This window comes from Microcaecilia unicolor, chromosome 4 (assembly GCF_901765095.1).
Source record: "Microcaecilia unicolor chromosome 4, aMicUni1.1, whole genome shotgun sequence".
Lineage (NCBI taxonomy): Eukaryota > Metazoa > Chordata > Amphibia > Gymnophiona > Siphonopidae > Microcaecilia > Microcaecilia unicolor.
In genome coordinates, this window is record NC_044034.1 from 42907080 (window position 1) to 42928457 (window position 21378).

Below are 21378 nucleotides of genomic sequence, written 5' to 3' on the forward strand. Positions count from 1 at the left end.
CTTAGTGTCTCCTATTTAGGTGGTGGTAAGTGGTCTCTTGCAGCATGCTAATCACAAAATGCAGTTTACCATGCAGTAACTGCAAAAATAAAGCAAAGCCCCGTAACACTGTTGTGTGCATACAGGTACCATGCAGTAAACCATGTTTTAGTAAACAGGCCTCTTATTGTAAACTTACTTTCATTAACACAAATGCTTAAATAACACATTTGAAATCCCAGGATCTTCGCTTATACTTGCTGAGAGAGGTGCATTTGGCTCATGGTGCACAAATCTGAATTCAGCTATTAAAAAGAAAATTTTTGCACACATAGAGAGGCATTTTCAAATCTCCCCCCCCCCCCCCCCCCCCCAAAAAAAAAAAGTCCTGTTCATAACCTCCAAGAAAAAAAAACCCAGCCATCTCACTGCCATAATCAAACCGGAAACATGTCTAGATTTCCTGTTTGATTATGGCTGTGAGATGGAAGTTTTTGTACTGAATATGTCTAAAATGAATAGCCATTTTCCAAAGTGAAACATCCAACTTCTAAATGACAAGAAACCAGGGACATGAATGCCTGGCATCATTTTCAAAAATATGGGCACATAGATGCCCATTCAGAACAGAGGAGTAGCCTAGTGGTTAGTGCAGTGGGAAACAGATTCAAACAAAAGAGTTGCATGGGGACAGAAATGTTACCCATTCCCAATGGATTCTCACACGTCCCCACTAAGATCCATTCCATCCCCGCAATTAATCGCCTTCATCCCTACCCACACCCGCAAGGGTGAATGCTATTACTTGCTTGCAGCCCTCTCTTTCCTTCCAACCACTACTACTTACCATTAGTATAGCACTACTAGATGTATGCAGCACTATACACACTATATGCAGGTACCTTCTCTGTCCCTAGGGTGTTGTTTGTACCTGGGACAGTGGAGAGCTAAGTGACTTGTCCAGGGTCACAGGGAGCTGCAGTAGGAATCAAACCCAGTTCCCCAGGATCTCTCAGCTCACTGCACTAACCATATTAGGCTCTTTTGGTTTTATGGATGGTAGTCACTATTCAACCAATGAGTGTTCTAAGCCTTAGTCTGGTGTTCAGCTGCCTCTCTGGGCATTCCAAGCCTCATTCTGATGCTCAAGTTGCCTCTCTCAGTGCATTCCAAGCCTCATTCTGGAGTCACCAGAGATTTTGACTACACATCCTGGGAATCCCACAGCAACTTCTTCCATCCCCACAGGAATCCCATGGCAACTTCTTCCATACTTGCTGGAGTTCTGCAGGGTTCCCACAGTTCCCATTCCTGTGCAGCTCTCTGGTTCAAACCCCACTATGACTCTCATTTTTGTAAATGTGATCCCTCCAGGACCTAAAAAGTACCTAGTGTTCCTGAAAGTGCTCCCTTTTAATAGGCTTCAGGCTTGCAGGTGTCATATATTTAGGTGTAGTAAGTATTTTTCTGTTTCTGAATGGCTTTGAATTATTTAAAAACAACAAAAAAAGTTGAAGTGGGGCTTGAACCTGAATCCCTTGGATCACAGTCCACTGCACTAACCACTAGACTACTCCTCTGACCTGTATGGTACTTTATTCAGAATGGATATTACAAAAGAGAGGCACTTTCACTTTCTGTATATGAGACGTGGGGTAAGAAATAATATATTGTAGAGGAATATATTCGAGTTATTCCCCAAGTTTTCCACGTCATCACTGTGACCCCTGACGCAGGTGCTAGTCACCGAAACACGGCCCGTGTCGGGTCTTTTTGTCAAGGCTCATTCATTAAAGAACTGTGTTCCATTTTTAAAGGCCCGTGGTGCTGTGTTTTTTTTGTTTGGACTTTATTCAGAATGGCCATAATATCTGCAGCTGACAGACGGCCTGGTTTTCCTTTCCAGGTTCATTTTCAGGGGAGAAGGAAAGGACCAGCAACCACTGCGGGATTAAGGAGGGGGTCATGCCTTAATCCCTTCAGTGGTCAGTTGCTCAAATAGAGCAACTGTGTGTAACTTGAACGTGACTGAAACAGGTCTAGATAAAAAGTGCTTTCTTTTTATAGGTGGAAGTTTCTTCCCATTCGAAAATCGCTATTGGACGTCCTACTTTTGGGCCCTCCCTAGTCCCGCTCACAACATGCCTCCTTGCTATTTAGATGCACTGCAGTGTGAAACATCCAAATCTGACTTTCCAAAATCAGGATTTGGTCGTTTTTAGCAAATGAACATTTTCTTAGACATTTTAAGATGTCCATCTGCTTTGAAAATGAGCATCATAGTGCGTCAAAAATTAGAAGGAACATTGTAAGACAGCTAACTTTCTTTTCCTTTCATTCATACTGAAATGTTTAGGTGTTCAGATGATGAACACTCATAAGCCAAGTTTAAATACTTCAGGAACCTAATAGCTTGTGGTACAACAACACAGTGTCCCGGCCAAGCAATTAACGAAGTGGATACTTCTTGTTTCAGTCATTTGCAAAGCAGTTCTTGGCACTGCCCCAGAATTTACTCAAAATGAGTTTGTGAATTAATTAGAAGTAGTTGTGTTCGGGAACATTAAAACAGGCTTTGGGGAGACTTCCTGCATGGGGTTTTGTCCTGCTTTGATTCCATTGTGTTTCCTTAGGTCTTTCTATCACCGTTTTGAATGTAAAGTCTTCGGTAGTGCTCTGAGCCTTACTTTTGCCTAATTTATAAGCTTCAGTGGCCCACAAGATCTTTTATTTAAAATGCCTTTGACTGTGGGAAATAGGAAGCCAGTACGGAGAAGAAAATCTTTTATAGAGGGATGCATGTTCCGACTGTAAATTAGGGTAGTGCTTAAATGTGAAGAGAGGTGGGTCAGCCTACCCAGTCACACTGCATACTGCAAAATGTATGAGTTTTCCAGAATGCATTTAAGGCAGTTGCAGTCCTGAAGAATACGTTTGGGGGATGGGATGGGAAAGAACACTTTGTGCCTGATATCTTATATATTAAACAATTGGTTGTAATTTTTGCAGTAGCTTTGCAAAACAAACCAATTAATTTTCAAACACATTATTACATAACATAAAATATTTTCTAAACATTCCCCTAAATTGTATTTTTGGATTTAGTCTGAAATATTTATGAATACCCCTTTTCAACATTAATTTCATGAAAACAGTTTGTTTTGCAGTTGATAGCAATATTCATTGGTATTAGCAACTCATTTGAGCTAGTGCTGATTTTTGTAGTTAGAATTTGCATTATGTATGAGAGAGTACAATTTACAGTGGTTGTCAGAGTTGTATTCTCAACATTTCCAGGGCAAGACATAATAAGGGCAATTCTATAACTGGGTGCCTGAATTTATGCACTACTTGTGCACCTAAATGTACAGAATACCTGCACTTTCACAGATAATTGAACACTTCCCCACATAAGTGACAGTACAATCCAATATATCCTTCTTCCTACCCCTCCCCTACATTTTTTCCCATACTAACTGCACATTAACTCTCAATACTCACTTTCCTCCCATTCCCCTACCACTTCCATCCTCCTTTCCTTGCCTATCTTACATATCCACACATAAACGACCACCTCATTACTTATAATATCACAGCTGCATCCATTCTATATCACTTTGTTTTACTATGTAAGCCGCATTGAACCTGCTAGTGAGTGGGAAAGTGCAGGGTATAAATGTTACAAATAAATAAATAAATCGATTAAAGGGGGGGGGGGGGAATATCATTGTGGGCTACCATTAAGCTGTGCTATTTTGCTCTTAACTCCAGTTATTAGTACCTAGGTATCATCGCATAAAATGGGGCCTGTGCTAAAGTAGCATTAGTTAGTAGTAAAATAACACATCTTAACAGTAAGTCCACATTGATAACATCCCCCTTAGTGAGAAAAGTTTCAGTCTTTGGTAACTAGAGCTGATATTGTGATGTCATAATGCCTCATTCCATCAATGCCTAAGAGCCAATCTCATCAGTGATGTCACAGTGGCTTGATTGTCCTGTTCTTGGCTCCTTTTATTGCATATAGCAGATGATTTCAATTTCTAGACACTTTTCATTTTTCTTTACATAACACTGGATGTTAACGTGGACTACTGTTAAGATGGGTTAATTTACCATTAACCCTAGTTATTAGTAACTAGATCTCATTGCATAAAATGGGACCTATGCTAAAATAGCATAAATTAGTGGTAAAGTAACTCTTCTTAATGATAACTGACATTGATAACTAAGCTCTTAAGTGATGGTCTGTAAGGGTGCTCATAAGTAGCTTAGCCTGTAAATACCAAGGTGCAGGTTCACATGGGCTGAGCATGGGAGAGACATGAGTGCACACTAAATAAGTTTGTCATGTTCTTGCTACATTTAAGTGCCTGAGGTTAAGCCAGGTCTGTGGCTGGTGTAACTGCAGGTACTTAAATGTAAGGCATGCTGATGTTTACACTTGTTTTCTGTAATGGAATTTGGGTGCCCAGATGCCATTATAGAATAGGTTTTCAGCACACAGTATTGGAGCACTTAAAAAAGGTGTTTTACTTATAGAAATGCTCCCAACAAGGGCAATTCTATAACCTGGATACTAACATTTGCGTGCGTGTTAGCAGAAATGTTCAGAAGACTACCATATATGTGCGTATGTCAGCGCTTGCATGGGTATATGCCACCTAAGCGCTATTCTGCAAATACCCATTTATCTTATATAGTATGGATTTGCAAGGGGGATGTACACAGGGGTAAAGCATAGGCAAGACCTAGGTGGAGCGCCCACTAATGTGTGTAATTTATAGAATATTTTATGTTTCTGGGTACCTCACATTTACACCAGCTCGATGGCTGACATAAGTGGGTGTGTCTAAATGTTACGCGTGTTAATTCCCAGTTACACTAGTATTCTATATGAGAAAGTAGGCACTGTATCGCTGCATGGTGCGACCTCGCCTTGAGTATTGCATTCATTTCTGGTCGCTGTATCTCAAAAAAGATATAACAATTAGAAAAGGTTCAAAGAAGAGCGACCAAAATGATAAAGGGGATGGAACTCCTCCCATATGAGGAAAGGCTAAAGAGGTTAGGGCTCTTCAGCTTGGAAAAGAGATTGCTGAGGGAGATATGATTGAGGTCTATAAAATACTGAGTGGTGTAGGACAGGTAGAAGTGAATCGATTTTTCGCTCTTTCAAAAAAAATAGGAAGTCCAGGAAGCACTCAATGAAATTACATGGAAATACTTTTAAAACAAATAGGAGGAGATATATTTTCACTCAAAGAATAGTTAAGCTCTGGAACTTGCTTCAGGAGGATGTAGTAACAGTGGTTAGCATATCTGGGTTTAAAAAAGGTTTAGGTAAGTTCCTGGAGGAAAGGTCCACTGTTATTGAGATGGACATGGGGGAAGCCACTGCTTGCCCAGGATTGGTAGCATGGAATGTTGGGACTAATTTGGTTTCTGCTAGGTACTTGTGACCTGGATTGTCCATTGTTGGAAACAGGATACTGGGCTAGATGGACCATTGGTCAGGCCCAGTATGGCTATGCTCTTATGTTTATAGAATAGGTTCCTACCGCACACCCTACAGATGCCTAATTCTAGACACCCTGCTACAGAATTGCCCCCAATGCATGGAATATTTATTTTATGTTTTCAATATCCCACTTTTACTTTCAAAAAATCTTGTCTGTTACTGTATCATATGAATAACAGAAATAGCAAATGTAATTGTGTTCTAGTTCTTAGTCTTGTAATTTTTTGTTGTATTATTGCCTTGTGTTTATCCTTATATAAAAAACAATTGAGATATTTAGACAAAAAAACAAAGCCATAGCACAAATTAAAACATAGTCATCGTCAGTCAAATGGCTTTTAACAAAAGTTTCAGCAGGTATATCCAAGTCGATTTTTCCTAAGTAGAAAATTGCTGATCCTTTGTACAGATTTCATTAGAAGCGCACTATCCCACAGAGCTGAGAAAAGGTTTCTGAACCCAAAGTATAATAATTAGAATTACAAGTTCTCACCACGATCCTCCCTGTTTAATTGAAACCAGACATGTATTAAAAAATGGGTATCAATTAAACAGTCCTGTTTCTTGAGACAAAGTAATCAATGCAGGAAGAGCTATGTGTAATTCAGAATCAGTGTGTGTGAAATAGGTAGCCCATAGTTTCTTTAGCACAATTAATTGGCAAAATAGAAAAGACGTGCTTACAAATTTGGTTAATAAGTAACCTACCCTGCTGAGTAAATTTGCATGACTGAGTTGTGCATCATCTTCTATACAAAGTTTCACAAGGTTTTTGAGTTTGGTCTTCGCCATAATACCATTTTGATTCCCACTTCAGGCACAGGCAGCTCCTTGTGACTCTGGGCAAGTCACTTAACCCTCCATTGCCCCATGTAAGTCGCATTGAGCCTGCCATGAGTGGGAAAGCGCAGGGTACAAATGTAACAAAAATAAAATAGATACTATTGGAGATTCTACATGGAATGTTGCTACTATTGGAGATTCTACATGGAATGTTGCTATTCCACTAGCAACATTCCATGTAGAAGGCTGCGCAGGCTTCTGTTTCTGTGAGTCTGACGTCCTGCACGTACGTGCAGGACGTCAGACTCACAGAAGCAGAAGCCTGCGCGGCCACATTGGTGTGACTCTGGGCAAGTCACTTAACCCTCCATTGCCCCATGTAAGCCGCATTGAGCCTGCCATGAGTGGGAAAGCGCGGGGTACAAATGTAACAAAAAAATAAAACTTACAGGGAGCTCATCATATAACAAAGAAAATATCAAACAGGAGGTGGAGTATTTCCTTAGCAAAGATGCAATTTCAGGAGAGGAAGGAAGGATAAATTTGGTCCATCACCTATCAGCCTTGATTTCTACAGTGTCTAGACATGAGTAACTAGTAAATTCAACTACATTAGTAGTATCGGAACTAGGTAAACCTTGCCTAATTTTATGGATCTTTTCTTGGCAGTATTAGCAAATTCATCAGCTGAAGGAGTTGGTTCATTAGAAGTTAATACATCCTGGGTATTTAGTAGGTCGTTGACAATACTATACATTCTGGTGATGGACATTTGATCCTCTCTGATATATGTCGAGAATATTAAATTTTCGCTTTCCTGATGGCATTTTTGTAGGAGTAGAGTACTTTTCTCTATTCTAGTCTTTTTTCCTCTGAGTTATTTCTGTTCCATTTTCTTTCCAGTCTTCTGCATAGATGCTTAATAGTTAGAATATCATTATTAAACCAGGGAGAGGACTTGTTTTTATTTTTATTCTCTCCGGAGCTAATTCATCTAAACTAGATTTGCCGAGACTATCCAAATTATTGTTGATAAATTCAGGAATCTGGTTAGTGATAGTATCATAATTATTCAGGAAATTTGAACAAAATGATAATGTATCTACCCTACTTCTGGATTTAAATGTTATAGAGCAGTTAGGTGCCTTATGTGAAGTTAATTCTTTCCAATAGAGAGTAAAAGTAAGTTTGCAATGATCAGATCATGGGATAGAGGACTAAGGTCCGTAATTGATATTATAGTCCACTGGATTGGTAGGTCTAAATGCAAAAAGATCAATTTGATGACCTTTATTATGGGACGATACATTGGTTGGTCTGATGAAGGACCAGGATGAAGTGTAGGATTTTGTATCCTGGAGGGCACAGGTCGTTTTTGGATTGCAACCAAATTTCAGTAATTAGAGCCAAACTTAATTATTTGTTAAATATCCAATCTCATTGTTCTGATTTATTTATTACAGAGTGTGCGTTCACATAACTGTGCATGTTTTGTTTACATTTTTGTCTATTATATATGTTTTATTATAATCTGCTGAGTAACGTAGGATCAGTGGATTATATATTATTTTAATAAGTAAAGATGGAATACCTCTTGATGCCTCTGCCATCACACAGCAGAACCAAATATCTACAGAGCAGAATAAAATGATTACAAAGCCATCCTGAGCAGCTTTTTGGCACAATAAGATAAAGTGCCGTGAACTTTAATATCGAGATATGTTTGATCTTTTGACCCTGCTAATTTACTGGAACAGAGGCCAGCAAGAATAGTGGCATTGGCCATTATTGGTCTTTATGCCACATGACAGTCATTGTCCTGGATCACACATACCATCTGCTCTGATTCTTATTTCTAAGTAAAGTTACTGATATGACAGAGAAATTAATGATTAATTATTTTATGTTTCTGTTCAGCTGATGCTTTTCCATGGTAGCTCAAGGCAAGTTATATTCAGAAACAATGATTATTTCTCTTTCCATAGCAACTTTTCATTGTAAAGTCCTCATTTTTGGCAGAGAAATATACTGAAACAAAGAACAGACATAGAGAGGATCCCCCCCACCTATACCCAAGCACCCCTATACCTAAGCACCCTGCAAAATGGCCAACTTAAGAATATGGGTTGTCTTCTATATAATAGCATCATGCACACTAGGGATACCGGCTGCATCATCTAAAGAATGGAACAAAATCCCTATACGCATCACCGCCAAACGACACTCATATCAAGAACTGGAAGAGCTTAATCACAATCCCCGCAACAACACAGAAGCCAAACCAACAACCAAGAGCACAACACTAACCAGTACAATAATCAACAAGCCCATAACATCAAAACAGACAAACAACATAGACAGTTACAAACAGTCAAACACACCAACATTAAGCATGAAAAATACATCCCGATACCCATAGGATATATAAATGTGAGATTGGCAGTAAATAAGGCAACACTACTCAAAGACTGGATAGAAATAGAGCAACTAGGACTATTGCTCATAACAGAAACATGACTACACCTTCAAGATGATCTAGCACTGAATGAACTATGCCCACCGGGATACAAAACAGTATACCTTAACAGAGCAAATGAAAGGAGGCAGAGTTGCAATAATATACAAATCCTCCTTTAAAGTAGAACCTGTCGCTAAACATATATCCCCAGCAATTGAAATCTTGGCATGCAAAATCACAGACAACACTAGCTGATCAAATATGCATCACACTATTTTACCGCCTACCAGGAAGCTGGTCAAATGCGCAAGACGATTTCATGGATTTCGTGTTGAACATTTGCACAAATCAACCAAATGTCATAATACTAGGAGATATCAATCTGCACCTAGAAAAACAAAACTTGGCAACTCTGCAGCAATGGGCTGAGAACCAGGAAAGCTGGAAAGTCATTTCTCCCTCCATTGCCTCTGGTACAAACCAGAGATGCCAAGGATGGACTGCTCCAGAGAGTGGGATTTACAGGTGATGTGCCTGAGTATAAATTTACAAATTTTATATGTGACAAAAGTTTTACAAATGCAAGAAGCAAAATAAAATATTTAGCTTTCTTTGGTGCTTCTGAAAGAATACAGATAGAGCAGAGGCAGTATTAGGTCAGTTTTCAAGTGGAGAAGTGGCCTAGTGGTTTAGGGTGGTGGACTTTGGTCCTGGGGAACTGAGTTCGATTCCCACTTCAGTGACTCTGGGCAAGTCACTTAACCCTCCATTGCCCCATGTAAGCCGCATTGAGCCTGCCATGAGTGGGAAAGCGCGGGGTACAAATGTAACAAAAAAAAAAAAAGACACCAACACCAGATCGCTAATGAACTTCATAAACCAATGGAACTTCACAAGAGCATAAGACACATCAACTCACATGGAAGGTCACCTACTAGACATACTTGCATACAGATTCGCAACAAACAAAAACCACATACTAAAAAACCACAATTGGGAAGAGGTACCATGGTCAGACCAAAGCAAGTTCACATTTACACTATAGTGGAAAGAAAACGGCAAGAGCAGAGAACCAAAAAAACTAATCAAATTCACCATCAGAGGGGAGATGGACAATCAGACCTTCTGGACAACAACGATGAATGAACACAGAAACATATCACCCAAGAACATTCACTTCATGAAAAAATGGGATGAAATAAGTGAAAACGCACTAAACAAAATAGCACCACTCAAAACGAAAAACAAGGAACAAAAAAACAACCACGTCCATGTATATGAATACTTTGCGTTATATCCGATCCCTTTGCAATTATTTAGACGACAGTGCCTGTGCTACAATTCTCTACTCTCTTGTGGCGTCCAGGTTAGACTATTGTAATACTATTTATGCCAGTATTCTCCTTAAAAACCTGCAAATTGTCAAAAACACATCTAGACAACTGCTCTCCCTCACCTGCTGTTACACTTATATTACTCCTCTTTTAATACAGCACACTATCGAATCCAAAGAATTTGACATTGGCTCACAAGGTGCTATATTTAGGGACCCCTCCTACCTCTCCACTCTCATTACTTCGTATAGGCGCTCGTACTCTTTATGTACGTTCCTCCACTAAACACTGTGTCACTGTTCCTTCTGTCCGTTGCTGTAAACTAGAGTCTATGCATCATTCTGGTTTTTTCACATCCCCCTTTCTCTCTGGATCCCCTCCCCCCCCCCCCCCCCCCCCCCCCCCGGATATCTGAGCCAAGTAATCATATTCCCAATTCATTGCCACTTTGAAGGCTGATGGATCTGGTCTGGCAGGTGGTCAGCAATGAGCCCTTGCCCTTTCTACACTGAACATCTGTCCTCTCCTCCATCATTTTATCTGTCCTGTTACTAAATTGTATTTCTTTTCTTTTCTTATAATTTTTTTTTCTAAACTGCTTTGATTCTCCTGAAAGGCTGTATGTTAAGTACTCAGTAAGCATTAATAGAAACCTACTTTTACACTGGTTGGTATTTTATAAGAGGTGTGTGGCTTCATGCACATGGCATGACTTTAGAAAATTACCCTTTTTGTGGGGGAATTCTCTATATGGCGACTAAAGTTGCACGTGCAAATTTGGCAGTGTAGCCAAATTGCACGTGCAACTTAATTAAGTCAATTGGCGCTGATAATTGTCCAATAAGCAATTATCAACACTTATTAGAACTAATTATAATTTACACGTGCATCTTTCTAAGCGTATTCTATAAAGTAGTATACGTAAATTCTAATGCGTGGATCTGAAAAGGGGTCATGGGCGTTTCTAAAAATTATGCGCACTGTTATAGAATATGCCCAGTCCGTGCCTAAGTTAGGCGTGGGCATTTGCACCAGGCTATAGTTGGTGTAAATGGCCATGCCTAAATTTTAGTCGCAGGGATGGACACTTCGTATATTCTATAAATCCCATCTAACTTTAGGCGAGGTTTATAGAATAGTATTAAGCTCGTTTTTTCCGCAACAACTTTTTCTGTGCCATATAGAGAATTTCCCCCTTTCGATGCACTGTTGCACCATAGATCCCATTTTATGTAACGGGACCCAGTTAGCAGTAATGTAGGTTAACAACTTTAATGCATATTAGTAACTCTGGTTGTAAGGGTTTAATTCTATAAGAGGACATTTGTAGGAGCCTGTGCTATAAAAGGATTATGAATGCCTACGTTCCTTTATAGAATACTAGGCTAATCAGGTAATTAACATTTAGGCACAATCACTGAGCTGACTTTCCCTTCCCTCATATACCTAAATGAGATGTGCAGGTGGGGAGGGGGAAGGAACAGAGGTCTATGGAAGAAAGACTGGTATAGAGCAAAGCTAAAGAGAATGTAGTTGAGAATGAAAGCAATGTATGCACTGATTGGTGCACTGAAAAGTGCGAACCACTCAACACCAGTCGGAAGGAGGCAGTGTTGTTGTAAGAAGGATCTGTTTTGGTGGGAGCCAGGGCAGATGGACAGTTTTTTGCTGGCTTTCCAACCCATGTGCTGCACATATTTGGTTACATTAAGAGAGGGAGTGGACAGAGCCTGTAGTGATATGTTAGGTTTGGGAGGGTGGTTTGAAGGGTCTTAAGCAGGGACGTAGCCAGACCTTGGCGGGAGGGGGGTCCAGAGCCTGAGGTGGCGGACACAGTTTAGCCCGCCTCCCCCAGCCGCCTCCCCGCCTACTGCCGCTGACCCCCCCCCCCCCCCCGTCACTTTTGACCCCTCTCCCCCCCACCGCTGACCCTGCCCTGCCACCGCCACTGCCAGGTACCTTTGCTGGCGGGGGTCCCCAACCTCTGCCAGCTGAAGTCGCCTTCAGCACCTTCGCTGATCTGTTTCTGTCGGTCCTGACTCCTCACGTCCTGCATGCACATCCTGCACGGGGCTACATACAGGACGTGCATGCAGGACGTCAAGAGTCAGGACTGACAGAAACAGATCAGAGAAGGCGCCAGAGACCGGCGCTGAAGAAGACTTTGGCTGGCGGGGGTTGGGGACCCCCGCCAGCAAAAGTGCCTGGCGGCGGTGGGAGGAGGAATCTAAAGTGACGGGGGAGGGTCAGTGGTGAGGGGGGTCGGAAGTAGAGGGGGCCAGGGCCAAATCTGTGGGGGCCCATGCCTCCGTGGCCCCACCTAGCTAAGCCCCTGGTCTTAAGGGGACAGTCACAGTGGAGTTTGTGACCATTTCCCATTGGAGGATTACTTTGGGAGAAATAAAATATAGAAGCCAACTGCTTATCAAAGAGGGGAGGGGTGGTTCTTGTAGGTTACAGTCATGAGTCACGAAAACGGCATGGTACAGTGGTATCATGGATCATGTCTATAGAATATGTTCAGAGTGTTTGGCTAAGTGGTTCACATTTAACTCAGTACCGACTAACTAATGTTTAATGTTCCAGAGCCGGTGGTTGGGAGGCGGGGCTAGTGCTGGGCAGACTTATACGGTCTGTGCCCTGAAGAGCACAGGTACAAATCAAAGTAGGGTATACACAAAAGTAGCACACATGAGTTGTCTTGATGGGCAGACTGGATGGACCGTGCAGGTCTTTTTCTGCCGTCATCTACTATGTTACTATGTTTACATAGTTGAAGTGTTAATGGCAAAAAATCTATTCTGGTTGCTTATGTTTTTGGGGACTGAGAATAGTTAGGGTTTCAACTGTAAAATACAACTCATTAAAGCTGTGGCCGATTATTGCCACATGCCTGTCTTAGAGAGTTTTGTTAATGTCAGGAATATGTACGCATGAATGAAGGGAAATAGTGTGAATGCTTATGTTATGAGTTCTTTGTGCTGTAGTCAGAAACAGATTAATGATGTGCATTGCATCTCTCCTTTTCCTTACCTGCATGCACTTTGGTACCTCTGAAAAACGGCATGAAAATTCAGTAACCTGTGTTCTCTGTTTTATAGGTGTTGATCAAAGTTCTCGACAATAACGACAATGGTCCTGAATTCATTCAGCCAAATTATGAAGTTATTATTTCTGAGGACATCCTCCCTGATACAGAAATAATGCAGATCAGTGCCACAGACAAAGACGAGAAACACAAGCTGAGCTACACCATTCACAGCAGCCTCGATTCCACCAGCATGAAAAAATTTAGGATTGATCCAAACACTGGGGTGTTGTACACAGCTGAAAAGCTGGACCACGAAGCCCAGTCTAAGCACATCATTACTGTAATGGTGAGGCAGTTGTTTTACAAGTTTTACCAGTTTAAACAGACTCTTCTGCTTTCTGGAGTAATTTTATAAAAACGTTTTTGCATACAAAACATTTTACATGTGGAAAATGTCTATTAGGCGTTCCTGGGAGCATAGATTGGGTCATGTTGGATATATGCACATGCATTGTAAAATGCATACATACATGCGTCTGCCTTAAAGCAGGTGTGAATTTGTTTGAGAACATTTGTGTGCTGTTGGGGGTCTCTCTCGGAACCAGTTTTATTAGGAATTATTAGGAAAGGGATAGAAATAAATAAATAATTGTATCACTCTATGATGCGACCACACCTTGAGTATTGTGTGCAGTTCTGGTCACCGTATCTTAAAGATATAGCAGAATTAGAAAAGTTTCAAAGAAGGGCGACCAAAATGTTTAAGGGGATGGAACTCCTCCCATATGAAGTCTACAAAATCCTGAGTGGTGTAGATCAGGTAAATGTGAATCGAACATACATATCAAAAGTCATGGTTAACACCAAACAATACAGTTCTTCAGTGGCCACAACATAGTGCAAATGCCAGTCCATCAGCAACTATGACATTGTGTAAATGCCAGATGGGACAGATGTTGTTTCAATAATCTCTTAAAGGTGATCATAGCCCATTATTGCTTAATTTCCACTGGTAATGAATTCCACCCAATCAGTCCTGCAATCGATACAGTACTTCTAGTCTGCTGTAGGCGCGAACCTGGATCAAGTCTACAGTCATGTTGTAAACGCAAAGTTCAAGCAGGAATATAAGATTTCCAAACAGTATGTAAATAAAAAAAGGAGTCATGATACAGGTCCCATGTGTACTAACAGCAATAACTTGTACTTTATATGAAATTCCACTGGCAACCAACCTAACCTCAAAAGATTAAATATGGCCAAAACACAGGTTATGCTAATGTCTAGTTATCCGATCGCTGATGTCCCAGAGCCGTTTTGTATTGATGGATTGAATATAGTACTTTGTAAAACCATGCATTCTCGGGGAGTCATTTTGGATCCAGCTTTGAAAATGAAACATCATGTACAGAAAATGATTAATTCTCTTAAGTTTGAAAAAAATTATATTAACAAATTATTTGGCAATCCCAAAAGCAAACCATTACAGTAAGAGGTCCAATGATACTCTGGATAACTAAACGAAAGTTTTCTTGCGTCAGATATTCTTTCAAGTGTCTAATTCTCTTAAGTTTGAAAAAAATTATATTAGACACTTGAAAGAATATCTGACGCAAGAAAACTTTCGTTTAGTTATCCAGAGTATCATTGGACCTCTTACTGTAATGGTTTGCTTTTGGGATTGCCAAATAATTTGTTGAGATCATTACAAATTGCACAGAATGCAACTTCTCACGTTGTGTCTGGATAGTCGAGCTATGACCATATCACTCCTGCATTGGTTAAGTTGAATTGGCTCCCTATAGAATATCTGCCAATCGGGAGAAAAATTGCTGCTTAAAGCCGCTTAAAGCTAAGTTATATTATAATATTTACTCTGGATGCTAGAGATATTTAAGAAGAAAACTATTTAAGGAGAACTATATGAAACTGTTGAAAAAAATGGAAAAATTTAGAGAAAAGCGGGTTGATCAATGATGATGTGAACAGCACCATTATTATATTTGGACCATGGTTCCCGGATGGTATATGCTGTTAAGAATTCTGAAGATCCCCGTTCGCTAAATAATGTGGATCTATGAATGAATATTATGGATACACTGTGAGAATATTGACTATCTATAAAAGTGATATGATTTATAGTGTCTGGGATAATATGGAAATTGGTCATATATTTCTGTGGCCATCTCTAGCGTTTAGCACGCGCTAATCATTAGCACGCAGTAAAAATGTTAGCAAGCCTCTGTAAAAGGACCGCCTCTAATTTTTTATGTTGTAGATCCCAGAATGTGGAATTCATTGCCTCATATTTTGAGATCTCTGAGAAGTTTAGAACAGTTTAAAAAGGTGTTACTGTTCCAAACTTCTCAAAGATCTCAAAATATGAGACAATGAGGAGTTAAAGATGATTCTATTTCAGCAAGCATTTGATACTAAGAGCGTTTAAGTTTCAGAGATTTCAAATGATGCTATCTTAGTAATTATTTGTTACCATAAGAATATCATGATTTGAAAATGTCTCACGTTATGAGATTAATGATTGTGCCTCCATAAGATATGATGTGATATTAATGTTAACTGTTTTTTATTATATTTGTTTTATTGAATTGTTTATGTTTCTGTTGTCGTCCACTTAGGATCATAGATAAGGTGGAATAGAAATATTTTGAAATAAATAAATAAAACAAATAAGAAAAGGAGCTACATGTTCAAATTTAGACAGTCCTAACAACAATCTAACTGCAGAAGTTTGTACAACTTGCAATGATTGTATACAAACGTCTGGGAAACCTAAGTAAACAGTATTGCAGTAGTCTAGCCCACTAAACAATAACTGTTGTAAGACCAACTTAATGTCAGATGCTGGCAACAATGGTCACAACTTTCTTAATAGTCGCAGTTTGAAATTGAATTTTGTATATATATTTATTGACATGCTGTCTAAAAGATAATTCAGAATCCAAAAATACCCCAAGGTTACAAACACGATGAGACACCTTCACCACTGTATCAGACAAAGAGACCCCCCAAAAGTAAATCTGCCAGAGGATCAGAAGTGACTATCAACAATTCAATTTTAGAGACATTCAGAGACAATTGATTTCTCATCCAGAGCTCAATACCATCAAAAACCATCTGCAACCGTGTAACCGATGCAATGATGGGCATTGTAAATGATAGCAAAAACGGTATATCATCTGCATATAAAGACACTCCAAATGACTTTAATAGATTACACAAGGGAATGTTCTCCCACTAACGTAGATAACTTACAGAGTACTGTAAAGTTATGCATGTCTCTACCACATTTACACCTCCACAGTTATGCCAGGTCTATGGCTGATATAGCTGTGGGTGTGTAAATGTCAGATGTGCCAGTACTGTGTTACACTAGTATTCTGTAATGGAATCTGGGTGCCCAGGTGCTGTTAGAGAATAGGCTCTCAGCGTGCGGCAGTGGGGTGCCCAAATGAAGAGCCTGCTTAAAGAATTTCACACAGAGGACTAGATTCTATATATTGCGCCTCAAAAAATCGGCGCTGACAAAAAAATTCACCTAGACATTTTCTATAAAATACACCTAAATTTAGGCATACTTTATAGAGTAAGCCTAAATTTCCTTGCAGTTTATAGAATACACCGAGTGCCCATCCACACGACTAAATTTAGTCGCAAGCAGTTTCGCCAAGTAAAACTTGGTGTAAATGCCGATGCATAAATTAGGTGCAGACCAGGTGTAAACAACGCGCATAGATTTTAGAAATGCCCATGACCCGCCCATTCCATGACCATAGCCATGCCTCCTTTTCAACTATGCGACTTAGAATTTACACGCAGATCAATATATATAAAAGGCGAGTGTCGTACTCACTCGCAAATGCGCAGTAGAGACCTCTGCCCCGCCCCCGCGTCAATACGTGATGACGGGGCGCGGAACAGAGAGGGTCTGTACTGCGCATTTCTGAGGGAGGGACACCACCGTCTAACGCTCCCCCCACCCGAGTCGCCGCCGCCACCCACCTTCTACCCGGTCGGGCCCTCGCTCCACTATTGAAACAGCGAGGGTCCGGGAACGCAGCACTGAGCTCTGCTGAGCTGCCGACATCACCCTTCCTTCTTCTTCTCTGCCTCTGTCCCGCCCTCGACGACGTTATGTCACACGAGGGCGGGACAGGCAGAGAAGAAGAAGGAAAGCCTGGCCGACGTCGGCAGCTCAGCAGAGCTCAGTGCTGCGTTCCCAGACCCTCGCTGTTTCAATAGCGGAGCGTGGGCCCGGCCGGGTGGAAGGTGGGTGGTGACGGCTCGGGGGGGGAGGGGCGCGAATTCAGGGGGGAGGGGCGGGCCTTTCAACCCCTTCCCCCCCCCCCCCCCCCCCCCCCCGTTCCTATAATAGCCCGTTTTTATGGGCTCAAAGGCTGGTCATATTATAAAATAAGCTTAAGACAGTTCTGTGTGTAAATTCTAATTATTGCCATTTAGTGTCAATAATTGCTTGTTAATTGGCAATTATCAACGCTGATTGGCTGGCTAACTAATTAAGTTGCACACACAAATCCAGAATATGACTGCATTTGTGTGAGCAACTTAATTTGCACTATATGTAATCGGGAGGAAAGTGGAGAGGCAAATGAGACAAAGTTTATAATTGATCAAAACCAAATGTGTGTAAACATGGCTGGTTCAAGGCATGGACCAGGTAAGGCCTGGCTCAGGGCACGAAAATTCTGCATCACCTGCTTCCCTGCAGTGGCCAAAACCTCCATCCCTGGGTCTGGCAACCCCTTCTCTCTCAAGCCACCCCCTCCCCCCCAGTCTACCTTTAATTGCAGTTGTCATATCCTCCCTAGCACCAGCAGCACTTCCTCTAACACTACCTGCACCAACTCCAGCTTCTTCCCTCTACTGCACCCCTGCTGGAGTGGGTAGCACTAGGGGAAACATTGCTTGTGCTTGGGAGAAGACTGAGAGGGGGGGTGTCAAACCAAAAGTTGTCCCGGGGTGCCACAGTCTCTTGAGCCAGTCTAGTGTGTAAACATTAAAAATACAGATAGCACATAACACAACTAAATGACATACACGATATAATTACAAAGTTATGTTTATGGATAAGAAATGTAATACAGGTATAACTTGTAATAAGTTCAGTAACTTGTTTCTGAAAGTTTTATTGTATTTATTCTGTGTCTTGCTAAAAGGTTCGAGATCAAGAGTTTCCATATCGACGCAATTTGGCACGAGTCGTTGTTAACGTGGAAGATGCTAATGATCACAGTCCATATTTTACCAGCCCTTTGTATGAAGCTTCTGTGTTTGAATCTGCTGCGGTTGGCTCTGCAGTGCTACAAGTGACTGCTTTGGACAGAGACAAAGGAGAGAACGCAGAACTGGTGTACACGATCGAAGCAGGTTAGAGGACGCTCACTAAAAAATGTACATTGTAATGCGCTTTGCAGACCTTTCAGTAGTAACATAGTAGATGATGACAGATAAAGACCTGTACAGTCCATCCAGTGGGTAGGTTGTAGCAGGTTGAAGTCTCCAGCTTGCTGTGAACCCCACCTGTCTCATAAGAAGAGGTGGCTGTTGACTTCAAAGTTCAAATGCTTCACAGTCTCAAACTAAGAAAAATCAGAGCCTAAGTTTAAAAACAAAAAGCAAAATAAATACAATATATGAAGTGCAAGATAGTGTGTGTTCATATTGAAATAAATTCAACAGCTAAAGCAAGTTGCATTTCTGAATGCAAAACTGTTGCATCCAGTAAACCTTGAATTTCACAGATTATCTGTAACACATGCAAAGCAATTTTCAAAAGCATTTGCACATATAAAACAGGAGGTTCTGCGCAGAAATGGGCTTTTTTGAAAATTGCTCACACTATTTGCATAATTTTATGTACAGAGAGAAGAGATGTTCTGGAGTGGGATTATGGCAGGGTATGTTTGTATTTTCAACTTTATCTGGAAAATATACCAGCACAAATACCAGATGCAAATTTGCGTTTACTTCTTTCCTAGTCAAATTTTCAAAGGAAAGGGGGGGTTTTTTTGTTGTTTGTTTGGAAATTTGTGTAAAGTCTACAGGTAAAAACTAATGTAAGCTTTACACTTGTACATAAAAATAGGATATTTGAAAAAAGCTGCGCTGCTAAATTTAGTAATGTAAGTTAAATGCTTACATTTGCCCCCTATTTTCAGCCAGATGGAGGAGCCTAAGCTACTAATGTTTTCCTATGCCCTAAAAACACCATTATTGCCACCTATATGGAGGAGTAGCCTAGTGGTTAGTGCAGTGGACTTTGATCCTGGGGAACTGAGTTCGATTCCCACTGCAGCTCCTTATGACTCTTAACCCTCCATTGCCCCTGGTACAAAATAAGTACCTCAATATATGTAAACCGCTTTGAATGTAGTTGCAAAAACCTCAGAAAGGTGGTATATCAAATCCCATTTCCCTTTCCCTACTTTTTAGCCCCTCTGTTTAGAAACCTAGGGGTCTTTTAAAGCTTAGCTCAAATTGCAGCAGGACCCATTTTATCCCTATGAGCCCTGGTGCAGATAAATCAAGCTAAGCGTTAGTAAAAGCACCACCCCCCCCCCCCAAGTGAAGCTAAGAGCATGCATTTAGGAGCTCAGCCCTATCAAGTTTTAAAGTGATAACTCCAAGAGATAGGATCCTTAATATTTAAAATATTGGCTTTATGGGGGGGGCAGTTTTCAAATGACCACCAGCTGCAGGGAAGGTGCAAAAGCACTTCTGTATTCAAAAGCACCAGCCTTAGGAACCCGACACGAGCCGTGTTTTGGTGGACACCGCCAACTGCTTCAAGGTTTACAATTAAGGCTTGATTGCTCTCCCTGGGTGCAAAAAGCAGAACTGGTCTGCGCTGCTGTCTTCTCAAAATAGTATTAACAAACAGTGGAAAGCCAAGCATAGGTGCCGCTAGCGTTGCAGATAAAAGTCGAATGTCAGGAACACTGCCAATGTTGAAATGAGATCTTGATGCAAAGGTTGAATCTTGGAGGTGGTGTTTTTTGGCACGCAACTGACCTTAATTTTGCCATCACGGCTGATAAGGTTTTCTTGCGAGGGATGGGCGGGGCAGTTGTCCAGTAGCAGAAGTGCTTTAGGTTCCATGTTTTTCTTCCTTAAATGTGCACGCGCGGATGGCACAAAAAGTTTGTGAAACCACTGCACAAAAATGTCTGCAGTCATCAATGCATTTTTACTGTGATGGTAAGAAAATGCTAGCATTTGCAAGTTTTTGTGGTGGAAACATTGAGGGGACCTCACTTTACCTATGCACATCGGTTTTACTATGTGTTTGCCAGCCTTATTGACACAAAACAGCAGCATCACTCTGTCTTTCATTAGTTTGAAACCCTGCACCTTTTGTTCCTCATATTTACTGGCTAAAGTCTGCTCGGGAAGCATGCGATAGCAAAGTCCTGTCTCGTTGCAATTGTAAATTTGCTCTGGAACTTAACCTCCTTCTTCGAGGATAGCTTTTAACTTTGGTGGATAATCATCATCCGCCTGAGTGTCAGCTGATTGAACTTCACCAGAAATTGCAACTTCCCGGCAGGGGCGTAGCCAGACAACAGATTTTGGGTGGGCCTAGGCAAGAATTGGGTGGGCACCAAGTGTTCTCCGCCCCCTCCCCCCCCCCCCCCAAATAATCTCAGCTGGTGGAAAAACGCTTCTTTCCACCTTGGCAGCAGGAATGCACTGAAAACCGAGCATGCACAGGTGCCGGTGTCGTGGAGAGTAACGTTTTTGTTACCATCAGGGGGAAATCTTCAGCTGGCGGAGCTTGGGATTCCCACCAGTTACCACTAAACACGTGCTACTGTTGGGTGGGCCTAAACCATAAACGGGTGGGCCCTGGCCCACCCAAGCCCACCCGTGGCTACGCCACTGCTTCCCGGATGCCAGTCTTCTTTTTAAATCGGGTAAGCCAACCCTTACCTGGTTTAAATTCCTTCTCTTCTGCTTGTAGTCCATGCTGGTGGTCCAGTTCCTTTTTTAGTTTTTCTGCTTGACTCCTGATTATTACTCCGGAGATAAGTGTTCCTTCTGCTCATTCTTGAGTAAACCAAGTGAACATGCTTTATCTGGGGGGCTATTGCTTGCTTGCTTTTGTCGTTTTCGTTGGAGATCCTCATCAGCATCAAATTCACTTGTGGCTTGCCGTAAGTTTGTTTCGTCACTGATCCACCCCCACCCCCTTAGAGTGGACTCGCCGACACCCATGTGTCTGCACATCTCCACT

At 41.2% G+C, this 21378-nt stretch overlaps 1 protein-coding gene across 1 annotated transcript in view; it reads left to right on the plus strand.

Moving 5' to 3' along the window:
* Positions 1–21378, plus strand: part of FAT3 (FAT atypical cadherin 3) — a 739365-nt gene that overhangs the window by 519622 nt on the left and 198365 nt on the right. The window contains 2 exon segments of the mRNA XM_030200168.1: positions 13177–13452; positions 18302–18512. Of these exon segments, the coding sequence (XP_030056028.1) occupies positions 13177–13452; positions 18302–18512 (487 nt within the window).